This window comes from Geotrypetes seraphini, chromosome 9 (genome assembly GCF_902459505.1).
Source record: "Geotrypetes seraphini chromosome 9, aGeoSer1.1, whole genome shotgun sequence".
Taxonomy (NCBI): Eukaryota; Metazoa; Chordata; class Amphibia; order Gymnophiona; family Dermophiidae; genus Geotrypetes; species Geotrypetes seraphini.
In genome coordinates this window covers 106,587,032-106,610,485 of record NC_047092.1, presented here as the reverse complement: position 1 = coordinate 106,610,485, position 23,454 = coordinate 106,587,032, and the positions used below count along the sequence as shown (strand labels likewise).

General features: G+C 44.2%; 1 protein-coding gene across 4 annotated transcripts in view; it reads right to left on the bottom strand.

The window, feature by feature from the left end:
• The window catches only part of PAK2 (p21 (RAC1) activated kinase 2), an 814,606-nt gene that overhangs the window by 349,175 nt on the left and 441,977 nt on the right, over nucleotides 1-23,454 (bottom strand). For all 4 annotated transcript variants that reach the window (XM_033958726.1, XM_033958725.1, XM_033958724.1 and 1 more), the window contains 2 exons: nucleotides 4,434-4,566; nucleotides 2,184-2,247 (listed from right to left, as the gene is read on the bottom strand). In XM_033958726.1, coding sequence (XP_033814617.1) covers nucleotides 2,184-2,247; nucleotides 4,434-4,566 — 197 coding nt within the window. The remainder of the gene's footprint in view (nucleotides 1-2,183; nucleotides 2,248-4,433; nucleotides 4,567-23,454) is intronic.

Here is a 23,454-nt window from a genome sequence, read left to right as displayed (position 1 = left end):
TGTTATTATTATTATTTCAATATGAGTTTCAGCCCTTGATGGAGACTTCTATGGAGACTTTTTCAAGGGAGTGTCATAAGCCTCCATTGTAGACTCAGACAAATTCTCAACTGAATCAGATTGTAAGTCCGAAGCTTAAAAGGGCTTTGGCGAAGGAGTGCATCAAAAAGATCGATGCTTGTGTGGAGTCCGGTGTTGATCCGATGACAATGGTGAGGTATGATGCGAAGCTCTTTTTCTCTTCGAAGAACATGAAGGAGAGCGATGTTTTCTATTGGAAGCATGTGAGAAAGAACAATGCTTACTGGTCTTCAAGCGTCGAGAGGAGGAAGAGGAATAACGATGTCTCAAACAACTGGATCAATGCCTCGATGGAGAACTGGACCTGCGATGTGTAGGCGTGGAGCGTCAAAGCTATTCCGGAGAACCAGTTGTGGTACCGCTAAATCTAACAGGCTTATGCTGAGGCTAGGCCGGTACCGAGGGAATTGATACAGATAAGCAATTTGAAAGCATCACCCAACTCCGCTTGGTAAAGCACATTGAGCTTTGCATGAAAGGAAAGCACTGGTACCGCTGGTTTATCTGCCGGTACCATTGGTGCCGCAGCTTGCCTCAGAGAGGGTGACCTCGATGAGGATGCACACCTTGATGTTGAGGCAAGCCGTAAAGGGGGTCATCACTGCTTGGTCAGCATCAAGGGACTTGATGCAAGATTCACCTGCAATGCCGGTTGGGAAGCTGGTGGCTTCTTAGCTGGCTTACCGGACAGAGCGAGGTCTCCCAATGCCGGTGTCGACATCATAAGAACATAAGAAGTTGCCTCCGCTGAGGCAGACCAGAGGTCCATCTTGCCCAGCGGTCCGCTCCCGCCGCGGCCCATCAGGCCTAATTGCCTGAACAGTGTTCCTGACTGATTTTGTAACTGCCTCTAATTCTCTAATCCTATCCCTATAACCTACCTCTACTCCTATCTGTACTCCTCAATCCCTTTGTCTTCCAGGTATCTATCCAAACCTTCTTTGAAGTCCTGTAGCGTGTTCCTGCTTATCACATCCTCCGGTAGCGCGTTCCATGTATCCACCACCCTCTGGGTGAAAAAGAACTTCCTAGCGTTTGTTCTAAACCTTCCCCCTTTCAATTTCTCTGAGTGCCCCCTTGTACTTGTGGATCCCCATAATTTGAAAAATCTGTCCCTGTCTACTCTTTTTATGCCCTTCATGATCTTGAAGGTTTCTATCATGTCAAAGTCCATGCTTGTCCTGAACAACTTCTCCTGTTGAAGTTCTAGATGGAACATTTCTGCAGGGTAGAACATTGAGCACAGGATTCAGGCCCAAGGCACTGCAAGCAGCAACTATGTGGATCGGTGATAGAAATTGGCCTTCGGCACCTGCAACACTTTTTGAAGCGCGTTAACGGCTTGGACATGGACAGAAAGATCGCAAAAGCCAAGTCAAACTCAATGGATGAGAGGAAAAAACAAAGCCTTCGATGGCAAAAGCTGCGAGGAAAAGAAAGAAAAGAAAAAAGACTTCCCTTAATTTTTTTTGAAGAAATATTTAAAAGAAAAATACGTGAGCAGGAAGGCAAATAACAAAAAACTGAACAATGTTCAGAGACATGACTTATTAGCTCCACAGAAAACTAAGAACTAAGGTACCGTGAGCCTATGTCTGGCAAGAAGACACTTGTGCATGCACGGTGCAGGCAATTTGCGAACTTTAAAGTGGTGATGCACTTTTAAAGCTGTCCGTACCGGAGCTCCGTGGATGACGTCACCTACAAGTGAGAATATGCTGCCTGCTTGTCCTGGGATAACAGCACTAATTACAGCCCCTTTGTGTGTAAAGCGTTTTGACTTATCTGCAATCTGTATAAGCCACACTTGTGGAGGTCCTGCAGTCAGCTACTAACTCCATGCTACCACAAACAGCAAAAAGTATAGCATTCAAATATATAGTTATCCTGACAAGAATTTAAATGGCATATGCAAACAAGGCACAAAAAGAAACTACATGTATATAGAATGAATTACATTTCTTCCAGCTAGAAACACAGCATGTAAGTACAGAAACCTTCCTTCTCTGTGAAACAGATGCAGCATGATGCAAGAAGGAAAAGTCTGAAGGAACACTAATACTCTTGATATTATTAAATATCAAGAGAATATTACCACTCACCCCTGTCCAATTTTTTCATATCTGGTATATTTTTTCTTCGGATCACCTATGCTCACTATTGTTCCTAAAAATTATAAATAGCCATTAAAAATAGATTTAAGACAAACAGGGTAATTAACAAAACAGTAATAAAGCCACTATTTTAAAAATTACTAGTTACCTGTTCAGTTATTCATCTTTAGTCTGTGCACTTAAACTTATTAATGAATGTGCTTGTAAATAAATACCATATTAATTACCACCATAAATTCTTGATAGGATGGTAATGCTATCACTAAACTATCAACCAAGGAAGCAACCAGTTTAGCATGTGTGGGATTAATATACTGTATGCATCAGAAAGATGTTCACCTTTAATCCTAAAATGCCCAAAATATAGGACTAAGGGCAGGATTTTCAAAAACCCGCATTAAAAAGTGAGTGTCTGCTAACGCAGCCGTTTTGATAGCTAATCTAAAAAGCGAGACATTTCTTTAAAAAAAAAAACCCACATGCAAATAAGGTTGGCAGACAGCAGCGAAGATTCGCTAAATTTGCATGTGCCCATCACATGCAATTGGTGACAGCAATGGGCACATGGGCAATGGGCACATGGGCAATGGGCATTGGTGACAGCAATGGGCACATGCGCAGAAAAAACACATTAAAAAAAATAATCCCCAAAACGCAACCAACAAATGCCCCCCAGAAGTGGGAGAGATGCTCACACTCTCCCGCTGCACAAATCCCTACGCGACCTGACCCCCCCCCCCGCAGCAGGAGAGATGCCAACTTTCCCCTGCTAGCAAGTAACCCCCACCCCGCCTGCCGCTGTCTCCCTCCCTTTAACCTCAAAATTGAAGAACCCGGACTCACTCCTGCCAGCTGCCTGCATCGTTTAAATGGGAATTCTCCTCCTCAGTGCATCTTGGGATGCACCAGGGAGGGCCTGAGGCTCTGATTGGCCTAGGTTGTATAAGGCAGAGGGGCCTTATATAACCTAGGCCAATCAGAGCCTCAGGCTCCTCCCCGGTGCATCCCAAGATGCACCAGGAAGGGAAATCCCAATTTAGACAACTCTGGGAGGAGAAGGTCTGCATTCCTCTTCAACTTTGAGGTAAGAGTGAGGGGACAGCGGCGGTGGGGGGTTATTTGCCAGCGGGAAAGAGTGGGCATCTCTCCTGCTGCGGAGTGGGGGTGGGTCGGTCAGTTGAGTAAGGTCACATTGGGGATTTGTGCAGCGGGAGTGTGAGGGCATCTCTCCCGCTGCAGGGAGGGAGTCCAGGTCAGGTCATGTTGGGGATTTGTACAGCAGGAGAATGTGGGCATCTCTCCCGCTGCAGGGAGGGGGTACGGGTCACGTCGCATTGAGGATTTGTACAGCAGGAGAGTGTGGGCATCTGGACCAGTCACTTTTTTTAGTTGCCAAAAGCCGACGCCACTTTTTAAAAATGGCTCAGTATTTTTTAAGAATCCATCGGAGGGCTCGTTTCAATGTTGAAGAGCCCATTTGCATGTCAGTGTTGGAGACTGCTAGAATCCTCGCTAAAGAGGGAGATAATATCTTTTGATAATCCGTTGCTAAACTGCCAGAAAACAGTTTAGTGATGGCGTTAAAGTTCACAACTTAGTCATCAATCAGTGGATCTTAACAGACATTTTGTGTAAAGGACAATTCTTAAACTGTACATTCTCCAGAAGATACAATTCTCCAGCAGAGATCTTATTCAAAGGATTAGATGGAGACAAAGGTGCTTTGTGCTCCTGTGTCTCCATTAGTGATGAGATGCAATTCTGTTCCAAATAGTACACATTATGTGGTAAAATACCACTGTGTTTCTCTCTTATGAATAAGCAGAAATCAGAGGCACTCTCAATCTATATATATCTTTTAAACTAATCTGCCTTGTGATCATTTCCCATTGTGTGAATGGAAACCTCTCTCCCCCAGAAATGTGTTTTCCTTCTGATGTATAGCAATTTTTATATAATAAAAACTTCAAAAATGCAATGGCTTCACATGCAGTGTTTTTGACTGGCTATTGTCTCTATCATAATCTACCTTCATCCACTCACTTAGAATGAAGTACTCCTATTGTTAAAAGGAGGGAGGGGTAGCTGAGGTGCTCACTGAAGGTCAAAATATGTAAGGGATTCTCACAAAGATTAGGGCCCAATTTTTCATGGTGTATATAAGAAGTGCACACATGAATAGCCTGATTAATCCTCTAATACTATGAACATTTTTCTTTTGGATACATATTGACATACTCAGTTTCTCCATGATCTCCTCATCTGTCATCTTGGCTTTCTTTTTCTGTCTGTCTGCAGACTTTGCCACACTGTCAGCCTGACCATCACCAGCTGATATAGGAAGGGGTTCAATTATAGATCGCGTATAAACCTGCATTGAATAAATGAGACCAGTGGAAAAGATGACAAGAACACAATCAGCCTCAATGCTCATAATGCTTATGAAGTATATCTTAAGTAATATTCTGTTAATATTAGATGCAAGAATCTGAATTTATTGAATTATATTTATGTTACATGAACAGAAATTAGTGTAATGTGTGTAATGCCTACTGTTCTTTTAATTGTATGACACTATTTTTTATTAAAAATCAATAAAGAAAAAAATAAAAGGCAAACAGATTTAATACAAGTTAGTAATTTCAATTTACAGCTTCTGTGCAAATTCTACTTAAGGGGTGTGGCTTTAAAACCTCTCACACATAAAAATATCCAGCATGTTTCATGGAGTATCATAAACTAAATCAAAATTCTACATACGAGTACAGAATGCAGTTGTTTACACTATCAAGAAGTAATTCATCACTAGAATCCCTGAATATGCTAAGGGATGTCTAAATTTAATTTGATCTCCCTTTGAGAGAGAGAGGATTCATACCCAACTAGACCAGACCCGTTACGTGTGCACTTTACACAGAAATGGTAATTCAATCCAAACAGTGGATGATGGTCTTATCTTCAGTGATTATACCTGATCCTGTCCCATCAGTTTTGTGATCCCCTCTCTAATAGGCACAAGATAGAACAAAGAATGCCCCACAGGATAGAAGATAACACACATACTTGGTGGTGACCAAAACAGGGAAACTAAAAAGCCCAAATCCCCAGGTTAAAGGATGAATAAAAATGGCTGCATATACTGTAGATATTATATTTAAAAAAGGTAGCAGAAAGCATTGAGTCTTGTGGGACGACTATACAGGTTGAATCTTAGAAGCTATATTACCAAAATGAATCTGCTGTGTACATCCAGAAAACTGAGTGAAACCAAGATACAACTTGACCACCAATTCTCCAGTAGGCAATCTGTTAAGAAGAATGTTATAATGGTAACTTATAAAATTAATACATAACAGCAGATAAATACTGCCCAATAGTTAGATGCATTATAAATTCATGATTAAATTAAATTGCCTTTAATCTTTGATATTTTTGGGTCATAGACCGTAAAAAGTCCAACCGGTATTGTCCTTAAGTTCCAACTACTGAAGTTGACACCGAAGCTCACTCCAGCTTACCTAAACCAGTGTTCTTCAACCTTTTTACACCTATGGACCGGCGGAAATAAAATAATTATTTCATGGACCGGCAAACTACTAAGACTGAAATTTTTTTTAAAAAACCATCGCCGCCCCGTCCCCGCGAGCTCGGTCCCACAAACCATCTGATCCCATCCGCACAGGCCTCAAATAGTTATAATTTTATATTGAACATATTTTATTAAAGTATAAAGAGAAACAATATTCTATACAATTGTCATTTTATAAATACAAATAATACAGGGCAAAGATCAACAAAACCCCTGTCTCCCCTCCCCTTCACATATATCCCCTCTTCTATCAAGAAAACTGAATAAGCCAAATTATTACAGAATGCTACACAAATATCATGCTAACAGAATACCACAGTCACACGACAGGAATGGTGTTAGGGGAGTGGAACTAGGGCAACTGCCCCCTGGTCAGAGAGAGCCCTAAGCCAGCTGGAAGCTAAAGAAGCACTGCCTGGGCTTTGCACTTCCCAATTATGTCTAGCAAGATACATATTTCAAATCTGATATATTTGAATCACAAGATAGAAATAAAATTATTTTTTCTACCTTTTGTCGTCTCTGGTTTCTGCTTTCATTGCCTTTTCACTGTCTTCCAGCCAGTGTCTGCCCTAAGAACATAAGAATTGCCACTGCTGGGTCAGACCAAAGGTCCATCATGACCAGCAGTCCGCTCATGCGGCAACCCTCTGGTCTAAGACCAGCACCCTAACGGAGACTAGCCCTACCAGTGCACGTTCTTGTTCAGCAGGAACTTGTCTAACTTTGTCTTGAATCCTTGGAGGGTGTTTTCCCCTATAACAGCCTCTGGAAGACCGTTCCAGCTTTCTACCACAGAACTTCCTTACGTTTGTACGGAATCTATCCCCTTTCAACTTTAGAGAGTGCCCTCTCGTTCTCCCTGCCTTGCAGAGGGTGAACAACCTGTCCTTAGCTACTAAGTCTATTCCCTTCAGTACCTTGAATGTTTCTATCATGTCCCCTCTCAATCTCCTCTGCTCAAGGGAGAAGAGGCCCAGTTTCTCTAATCTTTCGCTGTACGGCAACTCCTCCAGCCCCTTAACCATTTTAGTCGCTCTTCTCTGGACCCTTTCGAGTAGTACCGTGTCCTTCTTCATGTACGGTGACCAGTGCTGGACGCAGTACTCCAGGTGAGGGCGTACCATGGCCCGGTACAGCAGCATGATAACCCTCTCCGTCTCTTCAGTCCAGCATTTGCCCCTTCCATTCACTGTCTGTCTTTCCCTCCCATCTCTCCTCCTGACCCCCCACCCCACCCCCAATTTGGTCTGGCATCCATCATCTTCCTTCTGTTCCCCTCATGGTCTGGCATCTCTATCCTTCCCTCCCCCCTGTGGTTTTTAGCATATCTCTCTTCTCATTTCCTCCACTCAGATCTGATATCATTCTCTGCTCTCTCTTCCCTTTTCTTCTCTGGTCTTCCTTCTCTATTTTCTGCCTCCATCTAAATTAAATTCTTTCTTACTATTTAGTCCCGTTTCCCTCTTTTCACTGTGTCTACGCACAGCTTGTCACCCCTTTCCCTCACCCCTCTATTATCTTACTATTTTCTTCCCCCTTTATTTATCTCCTCCTTCCATCCAGTATATGTTCTTTCCCCACTTCCATTCAGCATCTGCTCTCCCCTCTCAACTGACATCCATCTGCCTTCTGCTCTCTCTCCTTTCTTCTCACTTCCATCATCTGTCCCCTTCTCTCTCTCTCATCTCCTCCATTCCATCATCTGCCCCGTCTCTCTCTCTCCCCCCCCAACTTCCATCATCTGCCCCCCTTCCCCTCACCTTTGCGGGTCTCTTTCTTTCCCCTGAGGGTGGCTCATGTCACAGGGGAAGCTTTGGCCGAGCAGAACCGCTTGATTGACAGTGGAACTTACTTGATTGATGTCGATGCTGGGGCCCGTTGCCGTTTGAAGGAAAAAAAAAAAAAGGTGGAAAAAAGGAACCTGTAAAGGCGAGAGGAAGGGAAACCTCCAGGACAGCTGCTTTTTGCCCTCCTTCAGCGGCCCAAGAGTTCAGACCAGCAGCGGCAGCTCTGTATGCTTTTAACTTCGGCACAGAGCTGCCCCTAATCAATAGTTTAGCGCGGTTTCATGAGGCAGCCTCGGGGCCTTTGATAGCCGGCCCGCTTCGATGATGCGATGTGGGCCGGCCTAGCAAAGGCCCCGAGGCTGCCTTATGAAACCGCGCTAAACTATTGATTAGGGGCAGCTCTGTGCCGAAGTTAAAAGCATACACAGCTGCCGCTGCTGGTCTGGAGGTGCGGAGACAAGGCAGGAGGCAAACGCGGTGGAAGGCAGGAGTCCCGGCGAAGGCAGGAGTCCCGGCACAGCGACTGCAACAGGAAGTTGCAAGTCAGCTGACGCCGGCCTTTCGTTGCGGCGGGGACCGAATCTTTTGCGGACCGGTAAGATTTTGTTTGCGGACCGGCACCGGTCCGCGGACCGGCGGTTGAAGAACTGTGATCTAAACCACTTTGTCCTTTTTTAAAATTAGGTATTTATATACTGTGACAAACCCAGTGCCAGCTCTGACTTTGACCCAGGAAAAAGAAGCAAAAATATCAGTTCCCTGACCAGAAGAATTGACCAAATTAATGGCAAAAGTCAGGAGTTAGGCGACTACTCTTTTGATAGCGAGTCTGAACAGGATAGACTGGTCTACCAGCAACAGGCAGAAGAGCACAGCACAAAATAAATACATTACAAAGCCAGCAAGATTTACTGTTAATAGGGAAATGAGTCTCAGTTTAGGCAGTACAGGGAGAGCCATGCTCTGCAACACAGAGACCCAAGCCCCATCCCCCTTTCCAGGTGAAGGGGCATGGCTCTGACAGATATAAAGAGCAAGACTTGAATCAGCAAGGGGGGCAGTGTATGAAGGGTGGAGTTATTCACCAAAGCCTTGACTAGGCAAGGAGGTAGAAATGGCAGAGGAGGGACCATCCCTACCTCAAGTCAGTGAAAGTCCTGAAGCCTGTGAGGAGAGGGACGTATCAGAGGGCCAGTGGAACCAGGAACTCTCTCTGATACATGGAGGTTGGTCCATAAAGTGGAAAGGAATGCCAGTGTTTGTTGCACTTTATTCCTGATTGCTGTGCTAGAAACCTCTGCTGAAGGCAAGAGGGTTATTTTTGTATTTTGTTTTTTCCCTCTAAAAGACTGTGAATTACTTAGTTGTGCAACTAAGGGATCAAGTTGGACATTATTTTCCTGTTGTTTTTTTCCTCTAATTTATTTACTAGCTGTGGTTTTTGCCTGGACTGCCAAGGTGACACAGAATCTGTAACCAGGAGGGAAACACCCAGTTCAGCTAGTGTGTGAGAGAACTGTGAATAACTAAGACCAGGCTTTGAAGGTGGTACAGAATGCTGCGGCTAGATTGATAACTGGAACATCAAGATATAAGAACATAAGCAATGCCTCTGCTGGGTCAGACCTGAGGTCCATCGTACCCAGCAGTCCGCTCACGCAGCGGCCCAACAGGTCCAGGACCTGTGCAGTAATCCTCTATCTATACCCCTCTATCCCCTTTTCCAGCAGGAAATTGTCCAATCCTTTCTTGAACCCCAGTACCGTACTCTGCCCTATTACGCTCTCTGGAAGCGCATTCCAGGTGTCCACCACACGTTGGGTAAAGAAGAACTTCCTAGCATTCGTTTTGAATCTGTCCACTTTCAATTTTTCCGAATGCCCTCTTGTTCTTTTATTATTCAAAAGTTTGAAGAATCTGTCCTCTCTACTCTCTCTATGCCCTTCATGATCTTATAAGTCTCTATCATATCCCCTCTAAGTCTCCTCTTCTCCAGGGAAAAGAGACCCAGTTTCTCCAATTTCTCAGCGTATGAAAGGTTTTCCATCCCCTTTATCAGACACGTAGCTCTCCTCTGAACCCTCTCGAGTAACACCATGTCCTTCTTAAGGTACGGCAACCAATATTGGATGCAGTACTCCAGATGCGGACGCACCATCGCCCGATACAATGGCAGGATAACTTTTTTCGTTCTGGTTGTAATACCCTTCTTGATTATGCCTAGTATTCTGTTTGCCTTCTTAGCGGCCGCTGCGCACTGTGCCGTCGGCTTCATTGTCATGTCCACCATTACCCCCAAGTCCCTTTCTTGGGTACTCTCATTTAATAACATCCCTCCCATCGTATAGTTGTACCTCGGGTTTCTGTTTCTCACATGTAATACTTTACATTTCTCAACATTGAACTTCATCTGCCATCTCGTCGCCCATTCCCCTTGTTTGTTCAAGTCCCTTTGCAATTCTTCGCAGTCCTCTTTAGTCCGAGCTCTACTAAATAGTTTGGTGTCGTCCGCAAATTTTATTATCTCACACTTCGTCCCTGTTTCTAGATCATTTATGAATATATTAAATAGCAGCAGCCCGAGCACCAAGCCCTGCGGGACCCCACTTGTGACCCTTCTCCAGTCCGAGTTGTGGCCCTACCCGCCAACCAGTTTCTGATCCATCTATGTGCGTCTCCTTCCACCCCATGGTTCTTCAGTTTCCGGAGTAGATGTTCATGGGGCACCTTGTCAAAGGCTTTTTGGAAATCTAGATATATGATGTTTATGGGGTCTCCTTTAGCCATCCGTTTGTTAATTCCTTTGAAGAAGTGCAATACGTTCGTTAGGCATGATCTCCCCTTGCAGAAACCATGTTGGCTGGTTATCAGAAGTTTGTTTCTTTCAAAATGTTCATCAATGTTTTCTTTTATCAGTGCTTCCACCATTTTCCCTGGAACCGAGGTCAGACTCACCGGTCTGTAGTTTCCCAGGTCACCTCTTGATCCCTTTTTAAAGATGGGCGTAACGTTGGCTATCTTCCAGTCCTCTGGGATCATGCCTGTTTTCAGGGATAGATTGCAAATTTGCTGCAGTAGTTCCGCTATCACCTCCTTTAATTCCTTCAAAACCCTTGGATGGATTCCGTCCAGACCCGAGGATTTGTCAGTTTTTAGTTGTTCTATCTGCCTGCGTACATCTTCAAGGCTCACTTCCATGGATGTTAATTTTTCTGCTTGATTTCCATTGAAGAATTGCTCAGGTTCCGGTACGTTGGATGTGTCTTCGTTTGTAAATACAGACGAAAAGAACATGTTAAGTCTTTCTGTCACTTCTTTCTCCTCCTTCACCACTCCCTTCCTGTCTCCGTCGTCCAGCGGTCCCACCTCCTCCCTAGCTGGTTGCTTCCCTTTAACATATCTAAAGAACAGTTTGAAATTTCGTGCTTCCCTAGCTAGCCTCTCTTCATACTCTCTTTTGACTTTTTGAACCACTCGGTGACATTCTTTTTGATACTTCCTGTGCTCTTTCCAGTTCCCCTCAGTTTTGTCCTTTTTCCATTTCCTGAATGAATTTTTCTTATTGCCTATCGCTTCCTTCATAATTTTAGTTATCCACGCCGGGTCTTTTGTTCGACTCTTTTTGCACCCCTTTCTGAATCTGGGGATATACAGATTTTGCGTCTTGCTCACCGTGTTCTTGAGAAAAGACCAGGCATGTTCTACCATTTGCCATTTTTTGGAAGTGTTCCTAAATTTCTTCCTTACCATTTCCCTCATTGCTTCGTAGTTTCCTTTCCTGAAGTTGAAAGTTGTCGCTAAGGTTCTCTTTCCTTTCGGTATTACTACCTCAACCTTGAACTTGATCATGTTATGATCGCTGTTTCCCAATGATCCCACTACATCTACTTCCTTTGCAGGTCCCCTTAACCCATTTAGGATTAGATCCAGAGTGGCATTTCCTCTCGTTGGTTCTCTAACAAGCTGCTCCATGAAACAATCTTGTATAGCCTCCAGGAATTCTGTCTCCCTAGTGCATTTTGAGCTTCCAAGACTCCAGTCTATCCCGGGGTAGTTGAAGTCTCCCATAATAACTGTGTTAATGCTTTTGCATTCTCACTTCATCTCAGCTTCCATTTCTTCATCGATATCTCCGGTTTGCCCGGGTGAACGATAGTATAGGCCCATCTTTATTTCAGGCCCTTTCCATCCCGGTATTTTAACCCATAGCGATTCCAGCTTGTTGGTCATCTCTGCTGTGTCCATTTTTGTTGATTGTATGCTTTCTTTTATGTATAGGGCTATTCCACCTCCTTACTGTTCTGGCCTGTCCTGGCGATAGAGCTTGTACCCCGGCAGTGCTGTATCCCATTTGTTTTCTTCATTCCACCACATTTCAGAGCATATTACTCCATATCTCCGACAATTGCATTGGCTGCCAGTTGCATTCAGAATCTTTCCTATTGTTTGCCGTGGTTTTAAAAAGCAATTACCCATATAGATCTCGTTAATGTATTATGCATATGTGATTTCTTTAAAATCATATTTTTACCTTTTGTACAACGCTTTGTAATTTGGAAAAGCGTTCAATCAAATAATATGAATAAACTTGAAACTTGAAAACAAAGCAATTATGATATGTCACCAATTTTTATATGGTACGATCCCTGAATTTTTTAAGGGTCTGATGTCTGAGTATCAACTATTAAGATCATTGCGCTCTTGCTCTCGCTGGAAATCACACCAATCTTGGCTTCCACCTTTAATGTTTATGTGGAACAGGGGTCCTTGCCCGTGTCACTGCGTGAAGCTCACATTGTGGTGCTTTTGAAGCCGGGCAACGATCCTACCTTGCCAGGTTCTTACTGTCTGATATCTCTCCTTAAAGTTGAGGCAAAATTTAATAGACTTGCTTAAGTTCTCCCGGACCTTATTGATGATTCTCGGGCTGCTTTAGTCAGGAACCGACAGGTGACTAGAAACATTTGTCGTATATTAACTTCTTTGGAATTTGTCACTTCTCGCCAAGTGCCTACTCTGCTGGTTAGTTTTGATGCAGAGAAGGCCTTTGATAGTTTCTTGGCCTTTCCTGTTTGCTACATTAAACCACTACGAGTTTGAGGGTTTCTTTTTTGATGCAATTCCTGCTCTTTAAGCTTGGCCTTCGGCGGCAATTTGGGTTAATGGCCTCTTTTCTGAGTCCTTTGCGATCCAGAAGGGCACACGTCAGGGTTGTCCTCTCTCCTCTTCTGTTTGTTCTCACCCTGGATCAGTTGACACGGGATGTTTTACAGAATCTTGATGTTAGTGGGGTTCATATTGGTCAGGTAGAATTTATGGTCTCGGCTTTTGCGAATGATCTCCTGGTGCATCTTACTAATCTGGTCATGGCTCTGCCTGTTCTTTTGATGGTGATGGCCGAGTATGGTGATTTTTCAGATTTTCGTTTGAATCTTGATAAATATTTGGCACTCCCAAACGTCTCCAGAGGTCAGGCTACTTGGCCAAGGATTTTCCCGTTGCGCTGGGAAGCTAGGGCCTTTCGGTATTTAGGTATTCAATTAACATCTTCAGTTACTTCACTCAGACTAATTTATAACTGCTTCTTGATTATACTCGTCAATGTCTAGATAGTTGGAAATTTTTTCCCCTCTCAGTACATGGCTGGCCGTATACACCTTTTTAATATGATTATTTTTCCAAAATGGTTATATGTCCTGCAACTGTTGCCTATCCGTTTATTGCAAAAAAATCTTCGGGTGTTATATCAACTTATCTCTTGGTTTCTATGGAGTGGGAAAAAACCCCGAGGTTGGCATTTTGTTATTTGATAGGGTCTTGGTCTCAGGGGTCCCCAATATGCAGAAATACAATCAGGCCTGTTTACTTCATTACCTTTGGGACTGGATTTTGGACCAAGACGTCTATACTTGTTTTGCTTATAAAATGGTGTATTATCATCCATGGCATTTATATTCTCTGTTGCATTCCCTTGGTCTTCTCTTCCTATTTCCTTATGCTCTAGTCTCTTATTGGGATCTCTGTGCGATATCTGGAAGATTTTGGTGTTGGGCTTGGGGGGGGGGGGGGGCGGCTGGGGGTGTCCAACCAATTGCCTCTGCAAGGGAATCTTCAGTTCTTGCCCGGTTGCTCTTTGGCTTCTTTTCGACGATGGGGCCAATTGGGTTTGACTATTTTGGCACATGTACTTACCCTGGCCGGGACTCTTCCCTCTTGGCTGGCTTTTCAGCTCAGGGAGGGGTTCTGGCCACTGATTTTTTTGCTTATCTGCAATTGGACTATTATGTACATTCCTTGCAGGTGGAAACTCTACAGATGGGCTTGGAAGATCAGCTTCGCACCTTCTTTGACCAATTTGAAGATTGGGGGGCTTTCTGTATCGGCGCTGCATAAAGCTTTGTGTTTGCTGGTTCCGCCTAGATCTTGGGAGTCTTTATGTACTCACTAGGCTCCGGAATTAGGTTTGCTGCCGACGGATTTAGATATGGGAGGTCTTATCAAGCGCATCCCGACTGTCTCTATTTCTGCTGAAATCCGGGAATGTCAATTTCAGGTGTTACACAGGGCGTATTTCACACGGGTTAAATTATATCATTCTGGTTTGGCAGACTCGAATCAATGTGAAAAATGTAACACCGCCCCCAAGTCATTCTTTCATGCTTTTTGAAGTTGTCTGGTGGTCAAGTCTTTCTGGAGGCGGGTGGTCAGATAATTGGAGGGTTTGTTGGGCTGCTCTATACCTTTCACTCCAGTGAGATTTCTCTTGGATAAATCTGAGGCATTTCGATTTCCGCCTGGTGTAGGCAGCCTATTTTTGTGGAAGGCTGGCTTGGTGACTAAGAAGATTATCCTAACAAAGTGGGTGTCGGATAGCCCCCCCCCTTAATAGGGCGTGGCGCAATCGGTTACATGTTTTGATGTTCCTTGAGAGGGGTCGGGTGTGTGCTTCTTTTCGACAGTCTAAATTCTTTTTGCGAGTCTGGGGTCCTTATATCTATTCTTTGTCTCCTAGAACCCGTAGTATGATTCTGAATGCCTTATGAGTTTGAGGTGATTTGAGCGGTGGGGGGGGTCAGCGGTTCTGGGGCTGCCTTTCCCCAGCTGTGGATCTCCTATGGCTTTAAGAACCTTTTTAAAAAAATATATATATTTTTTTTTTGTTTGTTTGCTTGCCTTTTTGATTGTTGTGTCCTACTTTTCAGGGGGGGGGAGGAGCAGTATCAGGGAGAGGCCTTGCCTTCCATATCTCAGGGTTCACAAGAGCACAGGGCTCTGTTTGCAGTGTTTCCTATACAATTTGTTTGGGCCTCTCCTATTGGGTAGGGCTAAGCTTTTGGCTTTTTACTGATTTATTATTCTGCTTATTGTTTTTTCTTCGGTATCATGCTGTGTTTTGTATTACTGTACTTCTGTCCATCGACTTGGTCTCATGTGGCAGATGCCCTTTATCTCTGTATAACTTGCATTTTTTTTGTAGTAGCGGGGACAGTGGATTTTGGTGTCGGGTGGGAAAGGTTGGATGGGGGGGAATTGGGGGATGTTGTTGTATATCTCTTGAACAGTTCTTGTACCTCTGGTGGTTTTGTAATTCTTTCTTCTGCCTGTTCAATAAAATTGTTTTACATAAAAGATCATTAGAAACATAGAAGATGACGGCAGATAAGGGCCATAGCCCATCAGGTCTGCCCACTCTACTGACCCACCCCCAAGTCTACTATCCTAGGGATCCCACTCCTGGTGACAGGTTCCCTTGGCTTAACCCTCTAAGGGATCCCACATGGGCATTGTAGGGATATTCCGTATTCACACCTGTGGGTTAGGCCTCTCTGATGTCATCAAAGCCTGAACCATTCTCAAGAAATCTTTCTGCTGAGCAGAAGAAACTTTCCTGCATGAATTTTGCAAGAAGAAAGAAGTACACAGCTTTGCTATTTCTACCTGATGCATTATGGGTATATACCAGAATGTTACTATACAAGGACATCTATCTGTGCCTTCATAATGGGACAGTGTGAATCTTGAAGAAATTATCCTGTTCTTATCTGTCTAACGGCCCTGGGTCTACCAGCCTATATGATTCTTTCCACAGAAAGGCTATTCATCCAAGTTTTGTTTCTGGATTGGTCCGAGGAGGTCATCTGATGAGATACAAGAAAGAAGGTGCTAATTAATTAATTAATTAGTTAGTCTGTGATAAGGTGCGGGGAAGCTCACATCTTCTCACAGGTATTCTATGTAACCTTTTTCTTTTATTAATTAGACCTGTAAGTTACCTCGTGTGACTCTCTGCCTAAGAGAGAGAAATTCGGACTTTTTAAACAGCTCTGAATTCAGCACTAAACGGGACTTGTTTGCGGATGATTTATAGCCTCACCAAGGATTGTCAACACGTGTACCTTTAACAACAGGATTCCTGACGTCTTCCAAAGCTAACAAGAAGTTTTCCCTTCCACCTAATTTCGCCTGAGCGGCTGATCCTAAGGTGAGAATACGGAATTTACACTCTTATCAGCTGGGTTAGATAAGGATCAATTGTGATAAGGATAAGTAAAGCTCCATTGGTGATAATATAATCATTTGCTAATCAGGGATTATTATTATAAGGAATTGTTTAGTGTGTGTAACAAGTAGAATTACTTAATTGTCTAACAATTAGATTGTGATAATTATGTACTGAGTTTCATTTGTGTAATCAGATATTTTGTGATCAATATTTAGATATTGCAACTGGCTTGTGAATTATATTTTTCTATTTTCATAATAAAGATATTTCTCATTAGCCTGGGTTTTGTGTTGTATAAATAGACCATGATATTTGGACCTGGATAAGAGTTTATGGTTTTCCCTAAACAAACTTAACAGAGACGTAACGTGTTTATAAAACTGCTGAGTGAACCATAAATCTTACTACAGCATCCCATTTGCTCTTAAATTCTTGCACGCTGTTTGCCTCGATCACCTGCACCGGGAGCTCGTTCCAAGGATCAACCACTCTCTCGGTGAAAAAATATTTCCTGGTGTCGCCATGAAATTTCCCGCCCCTGAGTTTGAGCGGATGCCCTCTTGTGGCTGAGGGTCCTTTGAGAAAGAGAATCTCTTCTTCCATCTCGATACGGCCGGTAATATACTTAAACGTCTCGATCATGTCTCCTCTCTCCCTACGTTCCTCGAGTGAGTACAGCCGCAAATTTTTCAGCCTTTCCTCGTACGATAGATCCTTGAGCCCCGAGACCATCCTGGTGGCCATCCGTTGCACCGACTCTACTCTCAGCACATCTTTTTGGTAGTGTGGCCTCCAGAATTGCATACAGTATTCCAAATAAGGTCTCACCATGGTTCTGTATAATGGCATTATGACTTCAGGCTTCCGGCTGATGAAACTCCTGCGGATGCAACCTAGCAACTGTCTTGCCTTAGATGAAGCCTTCTCCACATGATCAGCAGTTTTCATGTCTGCGCTGATGATCACTCCCAAGTCTCGTTCTGTTGAAGTTCTAGCTAAGGTCTCACCATTCAAAGTGTAAGTTCTGCACGGATTTCTGCTGCCGAGGTGCATGATCTTGCATTTCTTAGCGTTGAAGCCCAACTGCCAGGTCGAGGACCAAAGCTCCAACAAATGTAGGTCCTGTGTCATACTATCGGGTGAATTGCTGTCTCTCACTATATTGCATAGTTTGGCGGCGTCAGCGAATAACGTTATTTTACCTTGAAGCCCCTGAGTTAGGTCCCCTATGAATATGTTGAAAAGGAGCAGGCCCAGGACTGAGCCCTGCGGTACTCCACTGGTCACCTCCGATGTTTTAGAGAGAGTACCGTTAACTACCACCCTCTGAAGTCTGCCACTCAGCCAGTCATTGACCCATGTAGTTAGTGTTTCTCCCAGCCCCAATGATTTCATCTTGCTCAACAGCCTGTGATGCGGGACACTATTGAAAGCTTTGCTGAAGTCTAGGTATACGACGTCTACGGATTCTCCCAAGTCTAGCTGTTTTGTTATCCAGTCAAAGAAGTTGATGAGATTGGATTGGCAGGACCTACACTTGGTGAAACCGTGTTGACTGGGGTCCTGTAGATTCTCCTCATCCAAGATTGCATCTGATTAGTGTTTCCATGAGTTTGCATACTATTGATGTGAGACTCACCGGTCTGTAGTTTGCAGCCTCTGCCCTGCAACCCTTTTTGTGCAGTGGAACGACGTTAGTTGTTTTCCAGTCTATGGGGACTCTCCCCGAACTTAGGGAGAGATTGAAGAGTCCTGATAGCGGTTCTGCCAGGACATCACGCAGCTCACTGAGCACCCTGTGGTGTAGATTGTCCGGTCCCATGGCTTTGTTCAACTTGAGTCTTGCCAGTTTGTAGTAGACGTCGCCAGATGTGAACTCGAAATTCTGAAATGGGTCTTCCACGCTTTGCCTTGCCTGCAACTGTGGTCCGTGCCCCGGTGCCTCGCAGGTGAAGACCGAGCAGAAGTATTCATTCAGTAGTTCTGCTTTATCGGAATCTGATTCTGCGCAGTTCCCATCTGGTTTTCTAAGGCGTACTATCCAGTCTGTGTTCTTTTTCCTATCACTAATATACCTGAAAAAGGATTTGTCCCCTTTCTTCATGTTCTTTGCCAGAGTCTCTTCCACTCGAAGTTTGGCCTCCCTGACTGCCGTTTTGACCGCTGCAGACCTCGCCCTATGTTCTAGTTTAGCTTCCCTAGTCTCCGTTCGTTTGTAGGAAATAAATGCTTTGAAAGTTCAGCATTGCTGAAAACGAAGGCTAACCCTAAATATGTGGAAACGGATACCATGCCTTTTACATGTGCCTTTTAAGTTGTGGAATAGCCTGATCAAATTCAAAAATGTAGAGATAAGAGCTCATTTAGGAAAATGCTGAAAACACAACTATTTGTAGATGCTTTTCTTTGAGAAATTGATTTTATGTAAGAATTGAATCTGCTTATTTTGTTCTTACCTTGTTCTGAATTTTATAAGAATTTATTTGGGAGGGGGGTCACGTGATGCTAAGCTAGAGAGCAGATGCATGTGCCTTGAGTTCCTGGGCCCCTCTCTTGTTATCGGCACTTTGGCTCTTAAATCCTAGCTTTTGGACACGCTCACGAATCATTTAACGCGAGGTAACTGGCTGTTAATTACTTCTAACGTGAACAGCTGCTATGACATCTATGACCCTTCAGCAGGAGAAAGAGAAGGTGAAATCTGCAGAGCCTAAAATGGCAGATGATGAAGGGCCGGAGGGTCCCACAGTGAGCTCTGTATGGCTGCAGGAGATAGTAACAGAAGTGAAGGAGGTGATTAAATCCTCTTTTGACCAACGCCTACAATCGATCACAAATTGGGCGTGGTAGATGGCCACTTGGAATCCCTAACAGGAGTTTTCAGGGTCCTATCAGCGCGTGTCGGCATTGGAGGATACTATGGCCCAAGTCACTACCACGCAAGCGGCACTACAAACTAAAATACAGACCTTGGAGGATAAGCTTGACGATCTGGAGAACTGCTCCCACTGTGGGAATCTATGTCTGGTGGGACTGCTGGAATCTATCGCAGAGGTGGAGCTCCAGGAGTTTCTGGAAATATGGCTGGTGGACACTTTGGCTCTGCGATCCGCGGCGTATTGAAAGTGTGTATAGGCTTGGGCTCAAATGAGCACCATCGGAAAAGCCACGGGTGGTGATCTTCAAACTGTTAAACTATGTGCACAAAATGGAGATCCTTTCAGCGATTCGGCAGAAGGGGCCCCTTAAGTATGAAAATCACTCCATACTCTGCTTTCAAGATTACTTTTCTCGTGTATCCAGCCGTCATGCCTACGTTCCCCTTTGCGCAGATCTGCACCGCAAACATGTGCAGTTCGCCCTGTTGCACCAAGCTCAAAATTTTTTATGAGGATAAGCCACATTTTTTTGACAAGCTCACTGGCGCCAAGCGTTTTGTGGCTCAGATGACTGGACCAGCTGCAGGCACTTCGCCCTAGTGCACATCTTGGACTTTCTGTGGAGAATCATTTCCCGAGGATTTCTGTGGGATGGCCAGTGTGGAGGCTCCTGCCTGATTCCGATTTGCTTTGGTTCCTTGTGTTGTCTTGACTCTTCTATTTTGCCGCTACTGTACTGTTCCTGTGCTACACCAGAGGTGGATTGGGAACTTGGGTGACTTTTGGTGATCAGCAGCGTTTTGCAGGGGGGGCTCTTCAAGAAATGAACACCTTGTTTTGCTTTGGGGGGGTTTTAATATGTGTGTTTGGCTGCTCCATTTTGGACTTTGTCCTGACCTTTCGAATAATGAGGGCCAAGGACAGCTGGACTGGCTGCCTATCACTTGCATGCTCTTTGTGTTACGGCCTTCAGGTTGTTTTTTTGCATTTGGATTCTGGGTTTGCTGACCTTTGGCAATATTTTACTGGTGGGGAGTTTGACTGTTGCTTGGTTGTTGGTGGGAACGCTGGGGATGTTGTGGGTAGTGGTGGGTGGGTTTGTGCCGGTTTTTGTTTTGGGGTATATAAGGGATTGTCTGCTGGGTGAATGAGTGGTTGATTTCAGTTGGGTGGACTAGGTGGTGATCGGGCTGGCTTAGATTTAGGAGTGTTTTGGAGTCCATTTGTCTTATATGCAAGAGTAGTGTGGGGAATTACAGAACTTGGATTTGACCTGTGTGTAGTATGGGGGTGTTTACCTGTTTATGGTAAAATTGTTTCCTGTGGGGGTTCCCTTATGATTGCTACCTTCTACTTATGAATGGGGGGGGGGGCTTTTGATGGTTATCACAATGCTGCTCTTTTTCATTGCTGTACCTCTTTGTGTTTGACCTAGAGGGAGGGGTTCTAGGATGCTCAGGGCTACCCGGGGAAATTTAGGAGTAAGTTTGGGAGGCTTTACTAAGGGGGGTTGGGTGGGTGGGGATGGCAGGGTTTCTGTCTTGTCTGGGTTGCTGTCTTTCTTTTATTGTTTACAGGGGGGTTTTTGCTTTCTTTCTTTCTGTTTTTGGTTTTGTTTATGGACAGGCTGGGGGAGGGCTCTCTTGGAGATCGGCTGCCCCAATTTTGACCATTGGGAGTTTTTGTTCACCGCTCTGGGGAAGCTGCGGAATGGGTGGGTCTATAGGCTGGGACAGCCCCACCTTATTTATGTATTGATGCTGGCTTTATCAGTGCTTTTGGTCTTTAGGTGACCCTCATGGTTAAATTGATATCTTGGAATGTGAATGGAGTTGTTCATGATCCTAGTCTGGATAAGTCTGATCCCCACCCACAGGAACACACGGACTCTTCCAGGGGTATTCCTTGTCTATGCTGATCCTTAGATCTTGTGGATGTGTGGAGAACTCTGTATCCTGGGGAACGTGACTATACTCACGTCCCATGCTCACTGAACTCAATCTCAGCTAGACTACTGGCTTTTGTCTACTAGTCTCTTTTCTTCTCTGATTTCAGCGGGGATTGGTCCATATTGTGTCTCTGATTATGTCTTTATTTGGTGCTCTTTGACCATGGGGTTGGGTGATGGCAGCAATCGTTGGTGGAATTTTCCTCCGGCTCTATATAAGGATCCTGGGTTTCTAGACCATTTATTTAAGAAATGGAAGAATTATCAGTTACATAATGGGGCCCATATGTATGATCTTGTATTATATTGGAATGCAGCTAAAGCAGTGCTGAGGGTAAAATTATTGCTTATACTAGTTTTAAAAAGGCGGCTCGAGATAGGGAGATCCTACGCCAAGAAAGACAAGTGTATGTACCTTGCTGTAAACTCACTTCACATACTTACTGTATGTATCTTGTTGTAAACTGCTTTGAACTTATGGTATAGCGGTATATAAGAAATAAAATTATTATTATTATTATTAAGTGCGGGCGGACAGGATGTGGTATGCTTGTCATCCCACCCCTTTCTGCAGGACAACTTTGATGACCTCGCAGGCCTCTTTAAATGAGTTATTGCAGGCCCATACTGCCTTCTCGCTTCAATACTTTAAGCATCAATTTTATTTAAATGGTAATAAGGGTGGGCGGCTTTTGGTTAACTTGGTATGCACTTCGGATGGCCCTTGGAGGATACTCCGGGTGATAGGGGAGGGGGTGGAGCCGGTTTGTACTGATGAAGCGATTGTGAAAGTTTTTCGCCAGTTTTATCAGAAGGTGTATGCTCGTACTGTAGACCCAGAGCTGCCGAGTGAGCTGTATCTAGATAATATCCAAACTCCTCATGTATCTTCTCATCAACCAGTGTTAAACGCTCCTATTTCAGCTGAGGAGGTTGCTTTGGTAATCCAGTCTAGCGAACTTAGGAAGTCCCCAGGCCCTGATGGTTTTCACGCTGAGTTCTATAAATTGCTTTCCATGGAAATTACACTGGTTCTGATCTCCACCTTCAGTGCGCATGTTGAGAGGAGGTCCTTACCTTTGCGTGATGCTCATATCGTGGTGCTCTTGAAACCAGGATGGGATCCCACCTTGCCCAGTTCTTACCAGCCTATATCCCCCTTATTAATACTGAGGCAAAATTTTTCACTAAGATCTTGGCTAAGAGGAGGGCCCCTATTCTTCCTGATCTTATCGCCGACCCTCAGGTAGGCTTTGTTTGCAACCGTCGGGTGTCGCTCAACATTAGATGCATTTTAACCTTTCTGGAATATGTGGCTTATCATCATGTGCTTCCTCTGCTGGTTAGCTTTGACCCAGAGAAAGCCTTCGATCGAGTCTCTTGGACATTCCTGTTTGCCACATTACGCCATTATGGCTTTGATGGATTTTTTTTAACGCTATCTCTGCTCTTTATGCTTCACCTTTGGCGGCTATTTGGGTTAATGGACTGTTCTCTGAACCCTCTGAAATTCAGCAGGGTACTAGGCAGGGCTGTCCCTTATTCTTCCTCCCCCTTCTGTTTGTTCTTACCTTGGATCCTTTAGTGCGAGATGTCTTGCAAAACCCTGATATTAGTGGGGTGGCCATTGGTACGGTGGAATTTAAATTGTCGGCATTTGCGTATGATCTCCTTGTTCATCTTACTCATCCTGTCACGGCCTTGCCTGCTTTTTTGATGGTGATGGCTAAATATGGGGACTTTTCTGGTTTTCAGCTGAATCTTGATATGTCCTTGGCCCTCCCTACGATTTGAGTGGTTTGCGATACTTGGCCAGGGGTCTTCCCGTTGAAATGGGCGGACAGAGCCTTCCGATATTTGGGTATCAAATTGACTTCTTCAGTTTTTTCCATTAAGCAGGCTAACTTGCATTTGCTGTTTGAAACTATTCGTCGACGGCTGGATAATTGGAAGTTTTTCCTCCTTTCGGTACATGGTCGTATTCATATCTTTAATATGATTATTTTTCCCAAATGGCTTTATGTCCTATGAGTGCTGCCTATTCATCTTTTACAGAAGGATCTTCGCCCGTTATATCAGGTTTTAGCTTGATTTATATTGGGGGGGGAGTCTCGCATGGCTTTTCGTTACTTACTGGGGTCTTGGTCGAGGGGAGGAATGGGTGTTCCTGATATGCAGAAATATAAGGCCTGCTTACTTCGCTATTTGGTGACCGATGATGTAGAAGCTAAGTGGTTAACACTGAAATCAACCATACATGAAGCAACTAGCCGCTTCATAAAATCAGTAAATAAACGACAAAGAAACAATAAACCCCAATGGTTCACCGCGGAGATCTCGCACCTCATTAAGGAGAAGAAAAAAGCATTTCTCTCCTAAAAGCGCACGGAGAAAAGAGAGGCAAAGGTAGAATATAGGACCAGGTCTACAGCGGTCAAAATGGCAGTTAGGGAGGCAAAACTTCCGAGTGGAAGAAATTCTGGCAAAAAACATTAAAAAGGGGGACAAATCCTTCTTCAGATATGTAAGTGACAGAAAAAGGAACACAGG